Source organism: Caretta caretta, chromosome 1, assembly GCF_965140235.1.
Source record: "Caretta caretta isolate rCarCar2 chromosome 1, rCarCar1.hap1, whole genome shotgun sequence".
Classification (NCBI taxonomy): domain Eukaryota; kingdom Metazoa; phylum Chordata; order Testudines; family Cheloniidae; genus Caretta; species Caretta caretta.
In genome coordinates, this window is record NC_134206.1 from 340,381,046 (window position 1) to 340,405,218 (window position 24,173).

Here is a 24,173-nt window from a genome sequence, read left to right on the forward strand (position 1 = left end):
CCATCCAGGGTAGAGGAGGCTGGACACAGTGCAGAGAGGAGAGGAACTTAGCTCTGTATAGTGAAAGGAACAGTGGTCATGACTGCTCGTCAGGAGACAAGGCACAGTCTAGGAAAGCAGGAAGGCTCTCATTGATTAAAATTGATAGGCCCTCAGTAAAAAGCGTGAAAGGAAAAATGCCTTCATTTATAGTGCTCTCAGGTTAAATCCAAATATAGTCTCACAGTATCTTAAAATTGATCCAAAAGCAACTTTCATAACAATTTACTCCACTGGAATGAAATCCGAGGCGTTGTTTTGCTAATTCACTTCAATAGAGCGATCTCTTGTATCCAAAGCCAAACAAATGATAAACTGCCTTGTATTTGAGGCTCACAATTGCAGACTTTTTCTTTGTTTAGAAGACACTGGTTTAAATTGGCATCAATAGGATTATTCAAACCTGATACACTTAACGTATATCCTCAGTGACAGATGCTTTGACACTGGATACATAAACACGACCAACTGCACAAAACCCTGCTGGACACTGACAAATCAAGACATTCTATTATTACACATGAGTAACTTATGAAAAGAGAAAGCCATAACCTCCCACTACAGACATATGGATTACAACTGTTTGCTATTTTAAACTATATAGCAAACAATATCAGAGCTTGCAATTTAACATAAGAATATTGACTACCTTTTCACAGGCATGTTCTTAATCCACGTATGTAAAGTGGGGAGCTTGTGAGCTTAGTTGAATTTTTAATTACCAATAGTACTGCAAAGCCTACTGCAGGCCCAATATCACACCAAAAGAAGGTGGCAACTCTGGGGATGCAGCCGTCTTATTGCAAGTGTGCACTTCTCTAACACAGGATGAAGTGTTACTCCTAATCTTGGTTGACAAACGTGTCCATTTTAAGGAAATGGGAATGCAGGCATGTAGCTGGAATTATTTGCAGAAATGCAACTGACATGCCAATTAAAAAAAACTTGGCAGGTTTGTTATGTTTTAAAATATAACATGATGAAATGTATATTTTTATAAGACATAGTACACATACCCTGGGGTATTTGCAATTATTTGTATTGTGGACATGTGTTTGTCTAATCTGTTTTTAAAAACCAACAACAGAGATTCCACAACCTCCCTAATTTGTTCCAGTGCTTAACTACCCCTAGTTAGGAAGTTTTTCCTAATGTCTAACCTAACTCTCCCTTGCTGCAATTTAAGCCTATTATTTCTTGTCCTGTCCTCAGTGAATAAGGAGAACAATTTATCACCCTCCTCTTTATAACAGCCTTTTATGTACTTGAGAAGACTGAAGGAGGACATGATTGCAGCCTTCTTCTCCAGTCTAAACTAGTCCAATTTTCTTCTCTCTTTCCTTGTAGGTCATGTTTTCTGCATCTTTCATCATATTTGTTGCTTTCCTCTGGACTTCAATTTGTCCACGTCGTTCCCAAAACGTGGTGATCTGAACACAGAACTCCAGTTGAGGTCTTCTCAGCACTGAATAGAGTGGAAGAATTACTTCTAATGTCTTCCTTACAACACTGCTGCTAATACATCCCAGAATGATGTTTGCTTTTTTTCCCCAGGAGTATCATGTTGATGACTCTCATTTAATTTGTGATCCACTATAACCCCCAGATCCTTTTCTCCAGTATCCCTTCCTAGGCAGCCATTTCCCATTTGTGCAATCCATTATTCCTTCTTAAGTGTTGTACTTTGCATTTGTCCTTATTGAATTTTATCCTACTCATTTCAGACCATTTCTCCAGTTTTCAAGATCATTTTTAATTCTAATAAGATATTGAATAGAACTAGACTCAAAATAGATCCCTGAAACAAAAAAGGCATTTAACACTTCAGCCATTGCTACGTTTTCTGTTATTGTCTTTCTCTCCTCATTGAGTAGTGGTCCTACCCTGTCCTTGGCATTCCTCATGTATTTGTAAAATATTTTTTTTGTTCCCCTTTGTGTCCCTAGCTACTTAAATCTAGTTTTTCCTTGGTCTTTCTAATTTTGTCCCTACATGCTTTTTTTAAAATTTTATTTTATTTAATATATCTTCATCCTTTGTAATTTGACCTAGCTCTAGCTTCCATTTTTTGTATGACACTCTTTTGAGTTTCAGGTCATTGAAGATCTTCTGGTTAAGCCAGAGTGGTCTCTTGTCATAGCTTCTATCTTTCCTATGCATTGGGATAGTTTGCTCTTGTGACCTTGCTAATGTCTCTTTAAAAAAACTGCAAACTCTCCTGAATTTTTTTCCCTTAGACTTGCTTCCTATGGGATTTTACCTACCAATTCTCTGAGTTTCCTAAAGTCTGCCTTCTTGAACTCCATTGTCTTTATTCTGCTGTTTTACCTCCTATCATCCCTTAGGACCATGAACTCTACCATTTCAGGATCACGTTCACCCAAGCTGTCTTCCACCTTCTAATTCTCAGCCAGTTCCTCCCGGTTTGTCAGAATCAAATCTAGGACAGCCTCTCCCCTACTTGCTTTCTCCACCTTCCGTAATCAAAAGTTGTCTTCTATGCATTCGAAGAACCTGTTGGATAATCTGTGCCTTGCTGTATTATTTTCCCAACAGAAGTCCAGGTAATAGAGTCCACCACCACCTCCAAGCTCTGTGCTTTGGATGATTTAGTTAGTTCTTAAAAAAAAAGCAGAGTCATCCACCTCTTTTTCCTGGTTAGGTGGCCCTACCATAACCCACCCTTGGGGTTTTTTTTACCCCTTTTATCCTTACCCAGAGATTTTCAACAGGTCTGCCTCTCACTTCTATCTTAAGATCTGTGCAAGTGTATACATCTTTGACAAAAAAGGCAACACACCTCCTCCCTTTTTTCTCCGCCTGTCCTTCCTGAACAAGCTATATCCTTCTATACCGATATTCTAGTCCTGTGAATTATCACACCAAGTCTCTGTGATGCTAATCATGTCAGATTTGTGGTTATTCACTAGTATTTCTAGTTCTTCCTGTTTATTCCCCAAACGTCTTGCACTGGTATGTAAACATCTAAGATGTTCATCAGATTTCCCATCTATATTCCTTCTTGTCTCTCCTTGTTCCCCCTAGATTCTGATTCTCCAAGTAGGTTAGGTCAAATTCTAGATACATGTATTCTGGTCCCAAAAACATAAGCACTGATAAAGCAGCACTGTGTGACCAGCTGAACCTCACACAATAGCTTTTAACTACAGGATCATGGCCAGATTAGAGCCCTGAAAATGTGAGCCTGTCAAGGTTCCTCCCCCACTCTGAACTCTAGGGTACAGATGTGGGGACCTGCATGAAAAACCTCCTAAGCTTATCTTTACCAGCTTAGGTCAAAACTTCCCCAAGGTACAAAATATTACACCCGTTGTCCTTGGCCTGGCCGCTACCACCACCAAACTAATACTGGTTACTGGGGAAGAGCTGTTTGGACGTGTCTTTCCCCCCAAAATACTTCCCAAAACCCTGCACCCCACTTCCTGGACAAGGTTTGGTAAAAAGCCTCACCAATTTGCCTAGGTGACTACAGACCCAGATCCTTGGATCTTAAGAACAATGAACAATCCTCCCAACACTTGCACCCCCCCTTTCCTGGGAAATGTTGGATAAAAAGCCTCACCAATTTGCATAGGTGACCACAGACCCAAACCCTTGGATCTGAGAACAATGAAAAAGCATTCAGTTTTTTACAAGAAGACTTTTAATAAAAAATAGAAGTAAATAGAAATAAAGAAATCCCCCCTGTAAAATCAGGATGGTAGATATCTTACAGGGTAATTAGATTCAAAAACATAGAGAACCCCTCTAGGCAAAACCTTAAGTTACAAAAAAGATACACAGACAGAAATAGTTATTCTATTCAGCACAATGCTTTTCTCAGCCATTTAAAGAAATCATAATCTAACACATACCTAGCTAGATTACTTACTAAAAGTTCTAAGACTCCATTCCTGTTTTGTCCCTGGCAAGAGCAGCATACAGAGAGACACAGACCCTTTGTTTCTCTCCCTCCTCCCAGCTTTTGAAAGTATCTTGTCTCCTCATTGGTCATTTTGGTCAGGTGCCAGCGAGGTTACCTTTAGCTTCTTAACCCTTTACAGGTGAGAGGAGCTTTCCCCTGGCCAGGAGGGATTTCAAAGGGGTTTACCCTTCCCTTTATATTTATGACAGAGCCATACCCTTAATGACCACTCCAAAAACCTAATTCTTTGTGGTGGGTTTCTGCACAGCCCATCCATAGATTTCAAGGATATATCCACCACCCTGACGGGCATAAATATGTTGTCAGGCTGTTGGATTTAATACAGAACAGAATTTAACTCATCATGTTTAATATGACAGAAAAAAAATTGTAAACCCAAAGTTAAAACAAATATAGATGGAAGCAAGAAGGAATAACAATCCTAGGAAGATAGTGTTGTGATAGGGGAAGAAAGGTTTCCATGTTCTACTGTTTTTAAAGGAATAGGAGCAAACCTTAGATACCCCAGTGAATACTACGGAGTCTTTAAGAAGATCCTCACCTATAAGTTTGTTTTCCTTCACAAAGCATCTGAATTCTGCCCCAGGAATTAATTCACACCATTTTCGAAGCACAAGCTATAGGAAAAAAATATACAACATATCAAATTATGGCTTAAAAGAACTAATTCAATTTTTTTTTTTGTCAACACACACACACATTTTGGTCCTAAGATAGTACCTGCTGTTAAGAAAAATATCACAGGATACTCTTAACAAAAAGGAAAACCCCTCACAATTGTAATGTGTGTAATTATCTTGGCAAATAAGCCAAATTTCTTTGAAATCTTATCTGTCACTTATTTCTTTACCTGTGAAAAATACCTGTAAAAACAAAATTGCATCTCTAATACACCATAATTTTGCCCATTGGATCTTTCTCCCTATACTCCACTAGCATGGCACAGAACTCAAATATGAAAAGCAATAAACATTTAAAGACAAGCACGGCATTTCAAATATTTACTTGAACACTGTTTTAAGAATACAGGCACTGCCATGCGATTCAAAATAATACATCAGTTACAATTTTAAAGACTCTGTTATTGTTCAAAAATAAGCCACTGTTAATGATTGTATAAGATCCGAACAGTCACCACAGTTAAATGCAAGATTTACTTACCTAGCTTCTCATTCAATACAATGGACTCCGAAGATACTTAAAGGGATCACTAATGCACTATGCCTAGGTCAGTGGTCCAAATCCAGTACATGCAGCATTAACCAAGTCATTCTGATTACTCTGTAGACTAGGCAAAAGGAGTTGGTTATGCTGTCCATTAAGAACAGGACAGAGGCAAGTCACCTCAATTGACGCCTCCCTGCTGGCAGTCTCAGCAGTAAGGCTAAGGACTAAAATAGGCCATTTAGAGAATGAACAACTCTCTCAGCCATTCAAGTTTCCCCTCACTGGTCAAAGTGGACACGCTTTGGGAGAGTATTATGGAGAAGCTTGCAGGGCTACTGCTTGCAATGTATCTGGTGTGTGGATAAGCAGAGATACTCGTCAGTCTCCATAACTATTAGTCTGGCATTTTTATTTATTTATTTTTTACAAGCGCTAAAGTGTTTTATTGGTGTCACCCCAAGCATAAGTATCAGCCTTCTCAAGGGTAAGATATTTAAACTATCTAGAGCCAGGAGAGGAGTCTTACCTCATATTCCATGCAAGGATCAGGGGTATCATCAGTACAGTGAATAAATCTGGAAAAATAAATTATGTTGTCAAGATCTATTGTACATAGAACTGTTTTCACTCAGAGCAAGCATGACAAACTGGAACCATGCATCATAAAGGCATTCTTAAGCATTTCTAAGAGATTTTAACTCAAAGTAAAAACCAAGTACGGGTAAAATGCCACTGGCAAATGCCTCTGCCTTGGCACAGCCGGACAGTTACTCAAATACCAACAGAGATCACCTATCACCCATTTCTTTTACTGTATATTAAGGAAAAGCCTTGTTTGGGCATGAACTTCTTAGAGAAATTAATTTAAGACAGGTTAGAGGAAAGGGAGAAAATTATTTTAAAAAGGAGACACTATCCAGTTAGATATGAGTCAAAGTTAAACTGTATCAGAGCAACCTTCAACCAATAGAAAGGTTTCTACAATTACACACAACATTCTCGTCCAAACTATTGCTTCTTAACAATGGATATTTCCTCAGAAATGGTTGGATCATCAACACTGTAGCACTAAGAATCTCAAAGTGACTTCCTTGGATTTCCATTGACCACGCTGAGAGAAATGCAAAAAAGATAAACAGTACAAAAAAAGTGAAAAGTACTCTTAATGATTTAAGAATTTATTAGTAGCAGAGAAAAGCATTTGTTTATCATGTATGACTGTTATATTGATGGTGTCCCTTCAAAGTACTTCTTCATTGCCAAGATATTATTTGCTTGAGATAACTACAATTTGCCTTCCTCTTAAATTGTTATCCTGGCATAATTGCACTGACACAGAAATAGCACACACTTTGATGTTCTAGTTTCATTACATTGCCTGGAGCAAACAAGTACCTTTCTCTGGTAACTTCCTAAAGCAATGCACCCTTCAGTGAACCAAGCGATATCACCATGATTCTTACAGCAACAGTGGGTCTACTTTTCCTTTCCACCAATGAGGGAAGCAAAGTAGTTTAACTTGCCACTGCCTATACCAGAGCATGGCATCCCTCTGAGTCAACAATAATAAATAATGCATTTGGAAGAACAGATCTTAAGAGACTGAAACAAACAAAACCCAAAATATCCCTTCTCCCATGTTATTCACACAAATTTGATATCTGTAGCAGACACCAAAGATTTTTCTCTTGTGAGTTACAGTCTCTTACTCCTTCATTCAGTAGCCAGTAAGAATAGAAGCAGTTATTCCAATGCCAACTATTATGTATTCTCTATATTTTCAGAGTAATTATGAACACTACAATAAATCCTGTAACTTTCAAAGGAATGATAACAAAAATATATCCTCTTTCTAGAAGTAGAGTTCCCAATCTCATTTGTACTTGAGCTGTTAGTAAAATGCCTACCATTTAGTGAACAGCTCAACTGTGAGGAAGAGCTGGTTAAAAGGGTCACAACTGAGTGCCCTCCCAAAAGTGACAAGATTTATCCAAATTCAGTACAGATTAAAGAAGTATGAGGAGGTTACTTACCTGTAACTGGAGGTTCTTCAAGATGTGTGGCCCCTATCTGTTTTCCAGTGAGGATTTACACACGTGTAACACGTGTCTAGAGTGGGAGAATTTAAAAGTAGTGTCTGTTGGTTCGCGCATGCACCTTGACTCATCTCATGGTTTCATCTGCGGTGACAAAGGGTGGGGCGGACCAACCACATCTGCAGTTCCTTCTCCACCGCAAATCAGCAGATCTACTGCAGTGGGGAAGGAGGGCAGGAAGTGGAGCCCCTACGCAGACCTGATGAGGTTCTCTCCACCAGTGAAGGAATAAGATTACCTTTGGGGGAACTGTGAGCCTGACGCCCATGGTGTGATGAGTAGGCGAGTAAACTTTCTGGAACCTCCTCTGGAGGCAGCTAAGGGGAAGAAGAGCAAGGGCAGTGATGTATGTCCATGAGGCCATGTGATCCAGGAGGGAGAGGCAAGTCCTGGCCGGGATTGAAGGATTGTTGACTACATGAGTTATGAGCTCTTGCAGAGTCTGGAACCTGTCTTGTGGTAGGTAGGCTTGAGCCATCATTGAGTTGATGGTGGCCCCTATGAAGTCTAGGCATTGTGTAGGGTTTAAAGTTGACTCTTTGGTATTGATACCAAAGTACAGAAGAAAGGTGGTCCAGCAACATAGAGGTTGAGACCTGAGCTTTTCATCTGGAGCACGCCACCATGAGCCAGTCGTCGAGATATGAGAATACAAATACCCCGTAATGCCTGATGTGGGCTGTTATCACTATGGGGAAAACCCAGTGAGTATATGCTTTAATATGTACTACAGCACATGAGATACTGACTTCCCTCATCTTGCATACTATGATCAGTACTTCCTTCCACTGCATATCTGAATATTTGACATGAGGGTATCTGCAAGCTGCTCCTTTCTATGCCAGTTTGGTGCAGTCCTTGGGGACCTGGCAAGTATAGTCCTAAAATGGATAAAGTTTAAGTGCCCCGCTGGTGCCTTTGACAGAGACTAAGAGATGTTACTGCTCCTCTTCCTTTAAGGGAGGAATTAAAAACCTTGCATCCTACCTTCAGCACCCGTAGGCTGCCTTGAATATAGGTACCAAGTTCAGCAAAATGCCCGATAGACAACAGAATGCAACTAGGACACAGTGTCAAAATGATCAGGAGTGTCCGCTAAGCCACACCTTGAACATTGCATGCAGTTCTGGTCGCCCCATATCAAAAGAGATGTATTAGAATTGGAAGAGGTACAGAGAAGGGCAACAAAAATGAGTAGCAGGATGGAACAGTTTCCATATGAGGAGAGATTAAGAAAATTGATGCTGTTCAGCTTGGAAAAGAGACAAGTAAGGTAAGAGGGGATAAAATAGAGGTCTATAAAATCATGAAAGGTGTGGAGAAAAGTGAATAAGGAAGTGTTGTTTACCCCTTCCCATAACACTCGAACCAGGGGTCACCTGATGAAATTAATAGGCAGCAGGTTTAAAGCAAACGAAAGGAAGTTCTACTTCACACAATGCACAGTCAACCTGTGGAACTCGTTGCCAGGGCATACTGTGAAGGTCAAAACTATAACTGGGTTAAAAAAATAATTAGCTAAGTCAATGGAGGATAGGTCCATCAAAGGCAACTAGTCAAGATGGTCAGTGATGCAACCTCATGCTCTGGGTGTACTGAGCCAGTGGTTCTTAACCGGCGTACAGGTACCCCTGGGGGAATGCAGACATCTTCCAGGGGTACATCAACTCATCTAGAGATTTGCCTACTATTTCACCAGGCTACATAAAAAGCACTAACAAAGTCAGTACAAACTAAAATTTCCTACAGACAATGACTTGTTTATTCTGCTCTATATACTATAAACTGAAACGTAAGTACAATATTTATATACCAAATGATTTATTTTATAATTATATGGTAAAAGTGAGAACCTAAGCAATTTTTCAGTAATAGTGTGCTGCAACACTTCTGTATTTTTGTCTGATTTTGTAAGCAAGTAGTTTTTAAGTGAGGTGACACTTGGGGTATGCAAGACAAATCAGACTCCTAAAAGGGGTACAATAGTCTGGAAAGGTTGAGAGCCACTGTACTAGACCTCCTGAGGTCCCTTCCAACCCTGATATTCTACTAAGCCTCTAATTGCCAGAAGGCTGGATCACTTGATAATTTCCCTGTTCTGTTCATTTCCTCTGAAGCATCTGGCGTTGGCCACTAATGGAAGACAGAATACTGGGCTACATGAACCATTGGTCTGACCCTGTATGGCCATTCTTATGTTCATAATGAAACACAACTGAGTCCAGTCAAAGCTAAAGTGGAAAAATGCTTTAAAAGAAATAATCTATGAATCCTTCTCTCTCCTGCTGGAAATTGTCATGGATGTTTCCCACAAGATAATGCACCGCTAGCCCTGAAAACTATCTTGAATGTATTCATTCTATTAAGTGTTAGCACTGCCTATTTTATACCAAACTTATTGTGGTACTGAGCGTTAACAGGCACAGCCAAAGCCATCCAGTTACTTGTCTGTGACAGAGGAGGCTTTCCTTGAACACTGGAAGCAAGAGGCTGAGCAGAGTTCCTTTAACCTAAACACTGGTAAGGTTTAAAAGTACTGAGAACAGCAGCAAATAATTTTCACACATGCAGAATTAAGAGATGCCAGGGATCTTATTTCTGAAACTGTGTCAGAACTTATGTTTCAGACACTAGCAGGGGCTGAAAGATCTAAACCCCACAGCTTACAGAGCATGGGTGAAATACCGTTGGTCTCCATTTTATTTATTGAAATCTTATTTACAGGTAAACAGGAGAAAGATCTCTTTTTGTATATTTCACAAGTATACGAATCCCCACTGGCACATACTTGCTAAAAGACATCACTGAATAGAGCAGATATATGCTGTATAATTCCACTCATCCTTTGCCCATAAAAAGGAGTGAAGTGATTTACCAGGATTTACAATGCCTGCAGTATACATCAACTAAAGGGGCCATGAATTGATTTGCAAATCATTGTAATTACTCTTGTGGATAATAAAACAAACCATCGAAGTTGTAATGAAAATTGTAACAGTTATTTTATACCTGAAGAATACTACAGCCTTACAGTCTGATCCAAAGCCTGAACACAAGTCTTCCTGATGACCTGAACAGGCTTTTCGATCAGGCCCTTTTTCTCTACCCTTGGATTTAATTGTTAGAGATTTTACTTTAAGAACTTAAGGCAAGTTAGAGGAGGTGGTTCAAATGCCACTCAAAAAGGGCCTTGTATCAAACATTCTTTTAAGTGCACAGAAATGATGGAAAACCTAACCGAAAGATATCTCCAAATGTCTCAGGGAATGTCTACACTATAATCATCAGCCAACCTATGTAAGGTTGACTTACAACCACTTCAGTAATTACTGCAGTGGTTCATGTCCACATTGCCCTTCTTCTGCCGGTGATGCGGTCCTCACCAAGAGTGCTTCCATCAACTTAAGAGGGGAAATGTCGGGGGCTGAGAGCCAGGGCCCTCAGCTGCCACACTGGGCTTCTCGGCTCCCTGCCTCACGTCAACCCAACACTGTAGCGTAGACCAAGCCTCAAATTGCATATGGTACACTCGAACTAGGTTAACCTACCACCTGTATTAGCAGTACATGCAGAAAGAGGCTCCTGTGTTATCAGCAGATTTTTGTACAGGAATGAGGCATGGACTCTTATACTCTTATCAGGAAAAGACACTTAACAGCTTTCATATGCATTGTCTTCATTAAATCTTTGCAATCTCCTGCAGGGGACAGAGTCACCATCACGGAGGTGTTCAAGTGGGCCAGTATACTCAGCATGCAAACACTCCTCAAACAGAGATGCCTCCGCTGGGTAGGGCATGTGCACCGAATGGATGATGGGAACATCCCAAAGGACATCATCTATGGCAAACCGACATCTGGAAAAAGACCCAAAGGACACCCAAAATTGCGTTTCAAGGATGCGTGCAAGCAAGACCTCAATGAAATGGACATGGATGTGGATAACTGGGAAGATCACACTCAGGACCACAGCCTTTGGAAACAAGAGCTTAACAAATGTCTTCTAATACAGGTGGTAGGTTAACCTAACTCAAGTGTATCATATGCAATCTGAGGCTTGATCTACACTACAGTGTAGGGGCACTGTATCCATGATTTATCAAGACCGAAGGATGCCTACTAGAGGTCTGACATGAGTAATTAACACATGAAGGGAGGCCTCATTTGTTGGAAGATAGAATTAGAGAGGTAAAAATATCATTAGGATGAAAACAGAACATTTGTGCTAAATAAGGTAAATAAATAGATCAGAAGGTGGAAAAAAGAATGTGACCCAGCTAAGATAAGAGGGGGAACACCCATGGAACCATTTACTAACAATGGACAAGATAAATTAGGAATGGAGAGATGAGGTAAGGAGTAGGTCAAGTGTGGACAACACATGGACACAGCATCCTGCACAGGGATTGGTTCCTACACGGTAGCCAATCCAAAATGTATGTGCAATGTATAGTAAATGCAATGCGTAAATGTATATAAAGGAAGAGGTTTTCTGTATAACTTTGTATGGGTAGTATGCCCTATACCCACTCCTATTCTTGAGTCTGATCAACACAGCATAGTTTGCTGTAAGCCAAATAAAGGAATCTGAGTGATGAAATCTGAAGTTTAACTGAGATTTTTTTGGATCCCAGAGAACTGGATGAAGTGTTCTTTCAGAACTGGACAAGGTGTTCTGATAAGCCAAGTGGAAAAGGTCTCAGAGGGAATCCCACTATATACTAAAATCATTTACTGAAAGGCAGATAAAAACAAAACAAGAAAGTTTTGTTTATAGGAGGGACAAGGTTTTCAGCTTGATACAGAATCCAATTAAAACAGGGACGTTTTACTGCCTATGAACTACATTAGGTTATTTTAAAAAAACTGGCTTAAGGCTCATACTACACCAAACCCTGAATAATCTGTTTTCTGTTAAATTAGTTAAGTGAAATACAGTGCTTACATGAAAGATAAATAACACTGACTGCACTGTAACTAGTGTGCTGTGTTCAAGTCCTTGTTAGTCTATTTCTGTTCCATGAGGGAAGTTCTCATATTTAAGAATTTTAAAGTGATAGAAATGCCAGCTTCATGTCAGAAGCCAAACATTTAAAAGTTGGAAATGTAGCCAGTCATATTCAAGATGCTCTGACTAATCAGATTGTATATTGTTTATGATCTATACTATAGTAGCACCTAAATTGGAACCCCAGTGTGCTAGAGACTGCACAAACAATCCCACCCTGACCTGATTAGCTTGGTATAAACAAACCAGACATGCAGTGGGTGGGAGGGGAAAGAGGCACAGAGAAATGAGGTGATTTGCCCTTGGTCACAAAGCAGGTCATGGGTGGAGCTGGGGTAAGAAACCAGGTCTACCAATAGCCCGTTCAGTGCCACACTACCTCCCAAACAACAGAGCTTCTTTTACTTGTTGGACAGTTCAGGAGCACAAAGGTAACAAAATACAAAGAAACGTACATTAAAAAGTTTTTTGGCTGTTATTTTATGTCTGAGCAAAAGCTTTTTCATCCCACTAAATACAATCAAATCTATTTCTCTCTCTTTTTTACAAGCGCATCCAAGTGAGAGGGCACACAATGTCTCCAGTTTTTACCAGTTCAGCATTTTACTTCCATATGCTAGTTGCATTTCTAATTTCTGCTTGCCAAGATCTATGGCACTGGCATTTAATCAATAGCGTAATTAATAGAGACAACCTTGTGATTCAGCAAGTCTAATCATTTAGCCTGTTTGACTGCCTATGTTCATATGAATAATTTAGCAGTTCAGGAATGCTATGAACGGACTGGATTAAAAGCAGGATGTTTTATTCAAATACCTTTTATTTACAACAGTTCATCTAGGAGGAGGCCAAAGTGCTTCACAGATTAGGAGCAAAATTAATCCCACCTTAAATAAGTACAACTCTCACTCAAAATCAACAGAAATTGCCAAGGTTAAATTTGCCCATATTATCTACATCTCTATGGAATAATTCACCCTATTACCAAACTAAAGCCTGCTTTTGCAAAAACCACCACAGTATTTTACACTAACATTACAAAACAGCTTTTAGGAGGGAAAGTGAAGTGTAACTTTTCCCCAAGTGAAAACATGTCAGCCTTTAGATTAGATTGTAATTACCTATACCACAATTTGCCCAGAAGCCCAAGTCTCTTGCTGGGCATCTTTATACAATGAGAAAATAGGGGACACAATCCCATTAACTAGCATCCAGGCCTTGGGGTCATCATACAAGAAGGCTGAGACCATCAAATCCAAACTGGACTGAGAGTCTAAAATGAAGTCCTTACTAAGAACAGTTAAATGTCTATCCTTGAGCTAAGGGAAAAAGCAAAGCCAAAATATATCCCCTGCATGATGAATGACGATGAAGAAGCCCCTGGGCTCATAAGTGTCTTCTGTTTACTTTGGCCAAAGCATTTTCCATCAACCTCACTGGCAGTGGCGGATTAATGATTTTGCCGCCCCTAGGCCCTGAAATAATTGCTGCCCCCGGGCAGCTCCCCGCGCCCCCCCGCCCCTGCTCACCTCTGCTCTGACTCCTCCCCTGCGTGCGCCGCTGGGTCCTGCTTCTCCCTGCAGGCGCTTGTGCGCAAAACAGCTTCACGCAGCTGGGGGAGAGGGGGGAACGCGCCACGCTCAGGGGAGGAGGCGGGGCCGGGATTTGGGGAAGGGAACCAATAGGGGCAGGAAGGGGGTGGAGTTGGGGCGGGGACTTTGGGGAAGGGGTTGGAATGGGGGCAGGGAAGGGATGGAGTTGAGGCAGGGCCGGGGGGGTGCGAGCACCCACTGGTGCTGGGGGAAGTTGGTGCCCCTGGTTGCTTTTACAAATTTGCCGCCCCTGCAAATTGGACGGCCTCGGCATTAATACACCGCTGCTCACTGGGATTGGCACTAAAATTTCAATGTGTGCATTTGCATAGTGGCGATAGAAGCAAACCCTCCGTTGGATTATTAAACCCTCTTTAGTAAATTGTACTGATATACTGTCCTCTTACCCACCAAGGCATGGCACCATTTTAAAATACAATATAACAAGACTAAAATTAAATAGCCAAACCTAAGAGACAGAGAAGCATTACTAGAAAAGAAATATGGAGGTGTCCAACACAGGAGTGGACTTAGAAAAATCAAATCACAGGAAAAAGCTAGAAAAACTACACTATATGAAGCATCTGGCTTGCTGTAAAATAAGAATAGTGCAGGTTTTCATTGAATTGCATTATTGTTCAATTTCTTCTCTAATAGGATCCAGTTGTTTAAATGTATTTCTATCCCCTCTATGAACTTTTCAACCTTACTGCCAGGTCCATAGAATTTTTCATTTGAGTACTCTGATGCTCCATGACTAAAATATGTCTCACTCAAGTCCACTCAGGGTTGGCAAAAAAAAAAAAAAAAAACTTTTTTGTAATTTAATTTGAAAGTGTTTCAAGTAATTTATGGCACACTTCAGCAAAAGGCGGCCACAAATCCTTTTATAATGAGATAAGGCACTAAGACTAGTCAAATTCAAAGGTATGATGATGCATTAATGCTGACAAGAGGTGCACCACAGCACCATCATAGCCCAAGACCACTAGTTTAAGGATTATTTATTGGTATGTGTTTGTATGGCAATCTAGTTCCCAACCCTTGATTGGAACTTTGGGGTGCTATTTTAATACAAATTATACAACAATGAATTTGTGGTCCTGCAGCAATACATAAAGGCAAGACATATATAGCATTTCTTTCACACACTGTACAACTGGGTGGTTTACAGAATAAAGAACGTGGCCTGCATGAGCAGTTTACAATCTAGTATTACACACAAAATGCAGTGTTGTCTTCCTGAGACGACAGACAGCTCGTGTCTCTGCAGCTAATTAACATTTTGGCAAACAGCAGCAATGTCAAATTGACAAGCATCTCATCAGTTTCGCTGGTGCGCTTTAGAAACCACACTACAATTTCTGTTTTCCCAATGTGACCCCTAGGAAGACCTTGGAAATAGAGGGTAGGTAGAGAGTAGAGAAGCAGAGACTTATTTCCTCATTTCCACTCCCACACTGCAGGAGACTAAAGGGTAGAACAGCAGAAACTCTGCCAGTAGGCTCTGTGTGACGGAGATGACTTCTTCCAACAATTACAGAATGTGAAGCTTCATATTTATAAAAAAAAATAAAATATGTACTAGCTGGATGCTCATACTCAAGATTGACTCTGCCTGGAGACTTCAAGGACAACATCCTGGTAGAAACCCCAGCATCTTACCTCTCCCTAGCACCTGTGCTTCTCATGAAGGCACAAGCCGTAGACTTTGCTAGTGGAGCTACTCCCACCCTTGCATTTCCTACCTCTGGCTAGTAGATTTAGTCCTCCTGCTAGTAATTACTGGGTACATTTCCCCAAGACTTATAAACAAGTAGCAGCAAATTTTAAATGGCCAAAATTTCCAAGGACAACACATAAGTTGCACCTGCAAGATCTGCACACCCGATGGGCAACAATGCATGTGCTCAGTAGGGTTAGCAGCCTCCTTCCCTCATCTATGGGGAACAGCCGCTAGGAGGATTTTGTTGGGAAAACTGTGGAAGCTTCCAGACCTGCGTCTCACTCCCCAAAGCAGCCAGCGCCAGCTACAACAGAAGGCACCACATGGGTTAAGTCGGGGTCTTCCAACCTCTTTATGGATGGAAAGAGGCTTGTGGCTAAGCAGCCTCCCATCCCCTCTGAACAGCAGGAGCCAGAGCAGTTGCCAAAGAGTTGTCACAGCCTCCAGAAATCTTCACTTGACTCTGAAAACTTGAGCTCTGGATAGGTTTTTCCTCATTTGCTGTGTTATTGTTACTGGCGCGGCCTACTGCAACTTCTCACCTGCCCCAGCTCATTCCCCTAGTCCAACCTCCCTCCCTTCCTCCTCAGTTCAACCTCATTTCCTCATTTCCATACAGTTCTCCTCTCCCTCTGCCATTTCCTCTCTTACTTTCACAATCCTATCCTATCTCCGACCTCAATTCCACTGAATGACCCTCCCATCAGAACAAAGACACTAAAATTTAGCTATCACCACCCTGATCCGTTTGCATACGCGCTATCACCTTTTCCTCCTCCCTTTATCTTTTAAGTGTATAAGTGCTTCTGAGCAAGGACCATGTCCCATGCTCTTGGCTGGAAGTTGAAGCTAGACAGATTCAGGTTAGAAATAAGGAGCATATTCTTAACAGTGAGGGTAATTAACCATTGGAACAACTTACCAAGGGTTCCAGTGGATTCTCCATCACACAAAATCTAAATGAAGACTGGATTTTTTTTTCCCTTCTAGAAAATAGGCTCTAATACAACAACAGCTATTGGGCTTGAACCAGAGTTTTAACTGAGGGATGTGTGATGTAAGAGGTCAGACTAGATGACCACAACGGTGCCTTCTGGTCGTAAGAAGCTTCGAGTCTATGACTTTCAGTGTTTGGACACTGCCTAGCAAGTTATGGGCACTGCCATAATATAAAAATACAACTCCCCGTTTTGCATACACAATGTGGGCTAGGCGTTTGCAATGACGGCCGATATTGCACAAAACTTAACACCCCACCCAAGGAAAAGTCTGGCCCTACATTTTCCAGGATAGGGCAATGCACATGGACATTATAACTTGCAGAGCTGCTTTGACTTCACTACTGGACTGAAACCATTGCTAAGCTCCACAGAGAAATTTGGGGACCCGGGTGAGAATTTTTTGCACCTTGACAGATGCCAAAGTCTGTTGCCAAAGTTGCAGGACCAGAAAAGAAAGCAGTTGCACAGCAACAGCACAATTAAGTTTCACGTTTTAAACAAGAAAAGGCCTCATTACATTGTAAGTGCTCTGGGGCAGGGACTGTCTTCTTTGTTGTCTGAGTTGACAGCACCTAGCACAATAGGTCCCTTGCTCTTGACTGAAGTTCCTAGGCACTACCACACAATAAATAAGCAGCCAACAACTACTGGATAAAGCTTCCTCCCAAATATATAAAATTGGATTATTAAACTGGGGTTTTAGTTTAGTCATGGAAGGCATTTCTCCCCCTCCTGATCTTGATTTTCAAAGAAGTACTTTTTAAGCTAGACAATTAAATAGAATTTCCAAGATGGTTCTTAGCAGGGTACCAGCAACTGGAGTTAAACACTAATTAAGCTTCAAGTTAAAAAAGCGGTCTCTTCATTAAACACAACACTTTCATTGCAAAGAAATAAATTTAGGATGAGTCACATGTTTCAGAGGTCTGGAGGTCACAGATGCTAAATGGTCTTACCCAACTGACTGTACCCTCCTAATCAGAAGATTAAAAAGAAAAAACCTAACCCCTGCCTAATCCCATTGTACTCTCATAATTTTATCTCTGACGACAGAACAACACACTTCCGAGCAATAGTATTTGTCCAAATGCAACAAAAGGAACTGGGATCAAGGAGCTCCAGAAAAAAAAGGAGAGGTGACACAGCAGCAGAGGTCTCAGTTTCCTCCCAGCCAACAATACTGAACCCAAAAGTATTAGAAGCTGTAAATGAAATGACTGAAAGTGATGCCGGACCACAGTGAAGACACGTAATAATAAAAACCCCTAGCAACAAAGAACCGAGAGAGAAACGTCTTGATTAGAATGTGATTCAACTCTGATAATAGTGCATTTAGTCCACAAAGGCATTCTTGGTTTGTAGTCAGGGTCAGAACCCATTACTTTAATAAATAAATAATATTTTACTGAATTTTACCCATTAACACTGCAGAATCAGCACAGCTAAGAATGAGAGTAAGACAGAGTCCATTTCCTTCTTACCCGATTGGAACTTAGTAAACAATTCCATTACCCCTGTATAGCAGTGAGGTGGGTTGCCCAGGTATTGCTGAGGGGATAATTTGGCGTATAGAATCTTTTTTCTCATGCATCATCATCACTAGAAACAAAATCTGGTTTCACTCTCATCTTGGAATCCGAATTTGTGCAGAGTTGGCAGTTAGAAAACAAAAAAGAATTTTTTTAGTTGTGTATGGAAGTCACTGAGAGACAATGAATCAAACTCCACAATGACTTTTACAGTTACTTTTCAGAGAAGATTTATAGGAACTATTACTTTAGATTTGATCAAATTAATAAAACTATCTGTCTGAACTATACTTACGGCTGAGTGAAGTCACGAGTAATGAAGTCTGAACTCTTGAAGAGGAGGAAGATATCACTGAGGGTTTTACATTTCAGAGAACTATTCATTGCTATCCAGTAGGCATCCTAAACAAGAAGGAATGATATCATTTGAAATGTACCTTTACGTGCCTTATCAATAGCTGATATACAACTACTGCACACCATTTTGAAGTACGAGTTGACAGGCAGGACTACAAAGATGGACAACTGATTTTGGCAGGAGTTTCTCTTCTCATCATAGATTCATAGATATTTAGGCCAGAAGGGACCATTATGATCATCTAGTCTGACCTCCTGCACAATGCAGGCCACAGAATTTCACCCACCACTCCTAAAGAAGACCTCACATCTATATCTGTGCTATTGAAGTCCTCAAATTGTAGTTTGAAGACCTCAAGGAGCAGAGAATCCTCCAGCAAGTGACCCGTGCCCCATGCTACAGAGGAAGGCGAAAAACCTCCAGGGCCTTCCAATCTACCCTGGAGGAAAATTCCTTCCCGACCCCAAATATGGCGATCAGCTAAACCCTGAGCATATGGGCAAGATTCATCAGCCAGATACTACAGAAAATTCTTTCCCGGGTAACTTGGGAAACAATTCCATTACCCCTGTATAGCAGTGAGGTGGGTTGCCCAGGTATTGCTGAACACATGGCTGAATTAAGCTATTGTTCTGTGCATGGACATCTACTGACATCAGTGCAAATTGATTTTATTTTCTCTACAAAGCACTAATAAGTGCCTATCAAATGAAGAGAAGAGCTGAATTTTTGAGAAGAACACGCAGACTGTACCTCTTCCCATATAAATTCCAGCTCATGAAACAGTACCTGGGTGATGCAGAGCCGTATGACATCACTCAGGAAAGGCTGTGCAACTCGACTGCACCAAATTGTACTGCAGCAGCACTCCACTGAGAACTCTGCTACTGCACCAGCCTCCATCAGTGCAGTTACTCTCCTCCCAAGTCCCAGATACATCAAAGAATTGATTACAACGAAGTCTGTTAAAACATTTAGGATTTAATCAGTGTTCTTACCCTGGGAGCACTCCAGTTGAGCTTAGGGAAGATGCTGCCTCCCAAGGACGTGATAGCTTCTTGAACTTTAAGTGCAAACTCAGGGAATTCTGGTGCCTAAATGGAGAACAGAAGGTAATTCACGTTCATTTAATCAGGGAAAAGATTAGCTTTAGAAATAGAATTAAGGATGTAAATTACAGTTGCAATAGATTCACACGCAAATCCAGTATTACCACCCAAAAACCATGAGGCAGGCTCCAAAAATCATGAGATTTTAAATAATTTTTTGTTTTCTGGTGCTTGAACCTTGGCCGTTCATGTTTTCAAGCTTTTCTCTGCAATAATGAGGGCTGGAAACTTACTTGTTTTTTAAAATTAAAACTGAGGTTCCTGGGCTTTAGAAAAAAAACTGTATCACAAGACTGATGATAAAATCATAAGAACTGGCCACACTGCAAGTCAAACAAATAAGCAACTTTTAAAGAGACACCTGTAGGAGAAGTCCAGACTATAGATAAGGAAACAACATTTGACAAGATTAGAATTTTTTTCATGCTGATTTTAGGCATTTCAAACAAATGGTCTTTTTTGGGGGGGTGGGGGAGGGGTGTTGCATGTTAGACATTCCCCTAAAAATTTTGCACCCAAATATTGTAGCATTATGCCAAGGTATGAAAGTTAGAAAGTGGAACAATAAACAAAACTGACTGGTCTAATTTCAGTGTTGAAACTGATACAAGTGCAAAAGTAAACAAGCCAGTTAAATAACAAGAATATGCATCAGATCTTAACACCTCACTAAACTAAAAGTTAATTTATTAGGAATGTGTGTGTGTGTGTGTGTGTGTAAATGGACACACACACACACACACACACACACATTAAAAAGTGTGTGTGTCACACACTTTAATATTTATCACTTAACATGACGACATCCCTGTGGAGAAGAGCAAATCTTTAAACATCTACGTACACAATACCAGATCCCGATCTCCAAGCTGTTCTGCACCTGAAGTTAATAGGGCTTCATGCAATGTGGCTCCCCCGGATGGGAAAAGAGCTTGTAGGGCTGGGGCCTTGAAGACAGTCTTGAGTAATACATGTGTTGTTAACTTGCACCAAGAGAATAGACTGTGCTGGGAATCTTTGGCTTTGAAAAAGAATGTGATGCTTGTTTAAAAATAAATGATTTACTGTATAGTAGAACACCAAACGTAGAAAAAAAATCCCGCACGATGCTACAAGCACTACTAGTGTGGGTGGCTAGCACAGAGGAAGGAATAAATCTCTGCCCTTCAAAAGAATATCAAAGACTTGTGGACAGTTGCCAAAGATTTTTCATCCTGAAGAATAAATAAATGATGTCACAGTAAGCAGTGTTTAGAAAATGCTATTTCCATCAGTGTTTATATAAAATGCATCTCAAAAATAACACCTAGCTTAAAGATAAACTAAGATCTTTCTCCTCCCCTCGCACCCAGACTGCAAATTATAAAACCTTACATCCACAAGAATATTTTATAATTTCAGAGATCCTTTTTTAGCTTCTCCCAACACAATTTCCCACCAAATCACTTAAAAAAAAATCATTCCACTTAAGTGGAATGATTTAAGTTGTGCTTGGTTCCATATGTTCTGAGTTTTTACTTACTGCACTTTTTAGTTTTCAAGAGCAATCGTACTTGAAGTTCCTCCCTCCCAACCCCGCCCCAAAAAACCTGAACAAGCAATTTTTTGCACCATCTAATTACTTTTCAAGGTCCTCTACGGTGACATTCACCGAGTGATAGCTGGCAACACTGATGCTCTGTCACTTTGTGTGCATGCAGTCCAATCAGCATGAAGGTGCTGGGAGTGAAGGGGCATGCTCAGTGCAGATGGCATCTTCTGAGCATTTAGCAGCCAAAATGTAACAAGTCTCAACTGACCATGTGCGAACTGTGATTTTCGGAGACTCAGAACGCAGCCAAATTCAGGCAGCAAAGGCCGTATTCTGGAACTAGGGCAAAATTTGTCATATTTCATTTCCCTGCTCCAATGCATGGTAATGTTAAAAATTCGCAATAAAAATGATTGTACACATTTTGTTTACCATGAGCAAAACAAATTAGTCCATAAGCTTGTTGTAAAAAATTACTGAGCAGTTTTTGAAGTTCTCCACTCTCCCACCACAAAAAAAAAATCAACCTGGTAGACATCTGCCATGGAAAACTTCATCCCAAACAGTTAAAGTTTGCCAAAGTTCTAAGCAGCTGAAAATAGGGTACTACAGTGGAAAGTGTCAAGCACCTTAATGATAGGTGTAGCTACCTGGACTACCTCCAATTATTATTTCTATTGTTAGCTCCTAAGGACCCCGGACAGGAAGTTGGGCTCCATTGTACTAGGCACCATGCCAAAACAATACAAAAGAAGTCCTTGCCCAGCATGCTCACAACCTAGGACAAAATTAGATCCAGAATCTTTAAAAGAAATTGAAGCTGGTTTCAGTCCATCAGTTCCTAAAGAATCAACTTTGCAAAGACCACCTCTTTTTGCAGAACAAGTATTATAGTAGAAAATCAGAATATGCTGATACGTCACAAAAACGTCATCCCACTCACTCATGCTGTGAACTAATCAGACACCAAAAGAAGTCTTTTAAACCCATTTTTCCTGTGTTTTCTCAATGTCAGAGCACTCATGCTGCTTTTATAACCATTAGTACAGCATCACTGCCTTGGTCATATAGTCATAGAATTTAAGGCCAGAAGAGACCACTGGATCATCTAGTCTGATCTGCTGTATATCAGAAGCCACCACCCGCACACTAAACCCAACAACTGATATTAGACCAAATATTACAGCCCTTAGGGGACTAAACTATTATGTGCCACACCAGTGCCTGAGGCCCTTGAAATAGCAGGGAATTAAGTGGGATATATCCAGATGATTCTGGCAGGTGACCCGCATCCACATGCTGCTGTGAAAGGCAAAAACACCCCAAGTAGAATGGCAGGCCAGTGTTGCGGAAGCTTGTGTTAGCAGTGTGCCTGTGCTGTATAGTGCCTGGTCTGTGGACAGAGGACTGAATTCTATCGGGCTGTCAATCTGGCCCCTTTTACCAGCATTCAATTTGATCTTTACTGTCATTAAGTAACTGTGAGATGACTGTCTAGAGCCTTTCCATTTTAATACATTCCCTGCCCGCCCCATCCCTGCACAAATGGATTTCTTTGTGAGGTTTATGCAGCTGGCTTTCCTATGTAATTAACTTCTCCATCATGAATTTCTTAAGTGTTCATAGTGGCCATGACAGCCACGGCTGCAGGGCACAAAGTAAGGTTCAGAATGTAGATTATGAGCCAAGTAAAGAAGTTATTTTCACTGAATCTGAAAAAGATAGTTGGCTGTGTACGTGTGATGGATTTTCTTAGTAGTTTTTCTTTTAAAATACTTTGACATTTGAGAAGGCACTTCTTTGTGTTCATACAGCAGTCCCACAGTCCCAGGCTACACCCTGGGGGAACCCCATCACAGTTTGTCTTAGTGATTGGCTGAACAAGAAGTAGGACAGAGTGGACTTGTAGGCTCTGAAGTTTTACATTATTTTGTTTTTGAGTGCAGTTATGTAAAAAACAAAAAATCTACATTTGTAAGTTGCACTTTCAGGACAAAGAGATTGCACTACAGTATTTCTACGAGGTGAATTGAAAAATATTATTTCTGTTATCAGAGGGGTAGCCGTGTTAGTCTGTATCCACGAAAACAATGAGGAGTCTGGTGGCACCTTAAAGACTAACAGATTTATTTGGGCATAAGCTTTCGTGGGTAAAAACCCCCACTTCTTCAGATGCATGGGTGAAAATTACAGATACAAGCATAAATATACTGGCACATGAAGAGAATAGCTACCAGCTATTTGGATTCTCTCCTCAGACCCTGTGCTACGGGCACTCCTTGCTATCTTCGAGACACCACCAACTTTCTGTGGAAACTACAATGCATAGATGATCTTCCTGAAAACACCAGCCTGGCCACCATGGATGTAGAAGCTCTTTACGCTTTTTACACCAATATTCCACACAAGGATGGACTACAAGCTGTCAGGAACAGTATCCCTGATGAGGCCACGGCACACCTGGTGGCTGAATTCTGTGACTTTGTCGTCACCCACAACCATTTCAGATTTGGGGACGACTTATACCTTCAAGTCAGCAGCACTGCTATGGGTACCCGCATGGCCCCACAGTATGTCAACATTTTTAAGGCTGACTTAGAACTACTCTTCCTCAGCTCTCGTCCCCTAGTGCCCCTCCTCTACTTGCGCTACATTTCTGACATCTTCATCATATGGACCCACAGGAAGGAGGCCCTTGAAGAATTCCACCTGGATTTCAACAATTTCCACCCCACCATCAACCTCAGCCTGGTCCAGTCCACACAAGAGATCCACTTCCTGGACACTACAGTGCAAATAAAAGATGGTCACATAAACACCACCCTATACCGGAAATCGCTATACTTACCTACATGCCTCCAGCTTCCATCCAGGACATCATCACACGATCCATTGTCTACAGCCAACCCCTAATATACAACTGCATTTGCTCCAATCCCTCAGACACAGACAAACACCTACAAGATCTTTATCAAGCATTTTTAAAACTTAATACCCACCTGCGGAAGTGACGAAACAGATTGACAGAGCGAGACCCAGAAGTCACCTACTACAGGACAGGCCCAACAAGGA

The 24,173-nt window shown here is 40.9% G+C and overlaps 1 protein-coding gene across 2 annotated transcripts in view; it reads right to left on the reverse strand.

Moving 5' to 3' along the window:
- Positions 1-24,173, reverse strand: part of CDC123 (cell division cycle 123) — a 77,672-nt gene that overhangs the window by 44,336 nt on the left and 9,163 nt on the right. For both annotated transcript variants that reach the window (XM_048836591.2, XM_048836592.2), the window contains exons 5-8: positions 19,460-19,555; positions 18,399-18,505; positions 5,679-5,727; positions 4,527-4,602 (exon numbers count right to left, since the gene is read on the reverse strand). In XM_048836591.2, the coding sequence (XP_048692548.1) occupies positions 4,527-4,602; positions 5,679-5,727; positions 18,399-18,505; positions 19,460-19,555 (328 nt within the window). The remainder of the gene's footprint in view (positions 1-4,526; positions 4,603-5,678; positions 5,728-18,398; positions 18,506-19,459; positions 19,556-24,173) is intronic.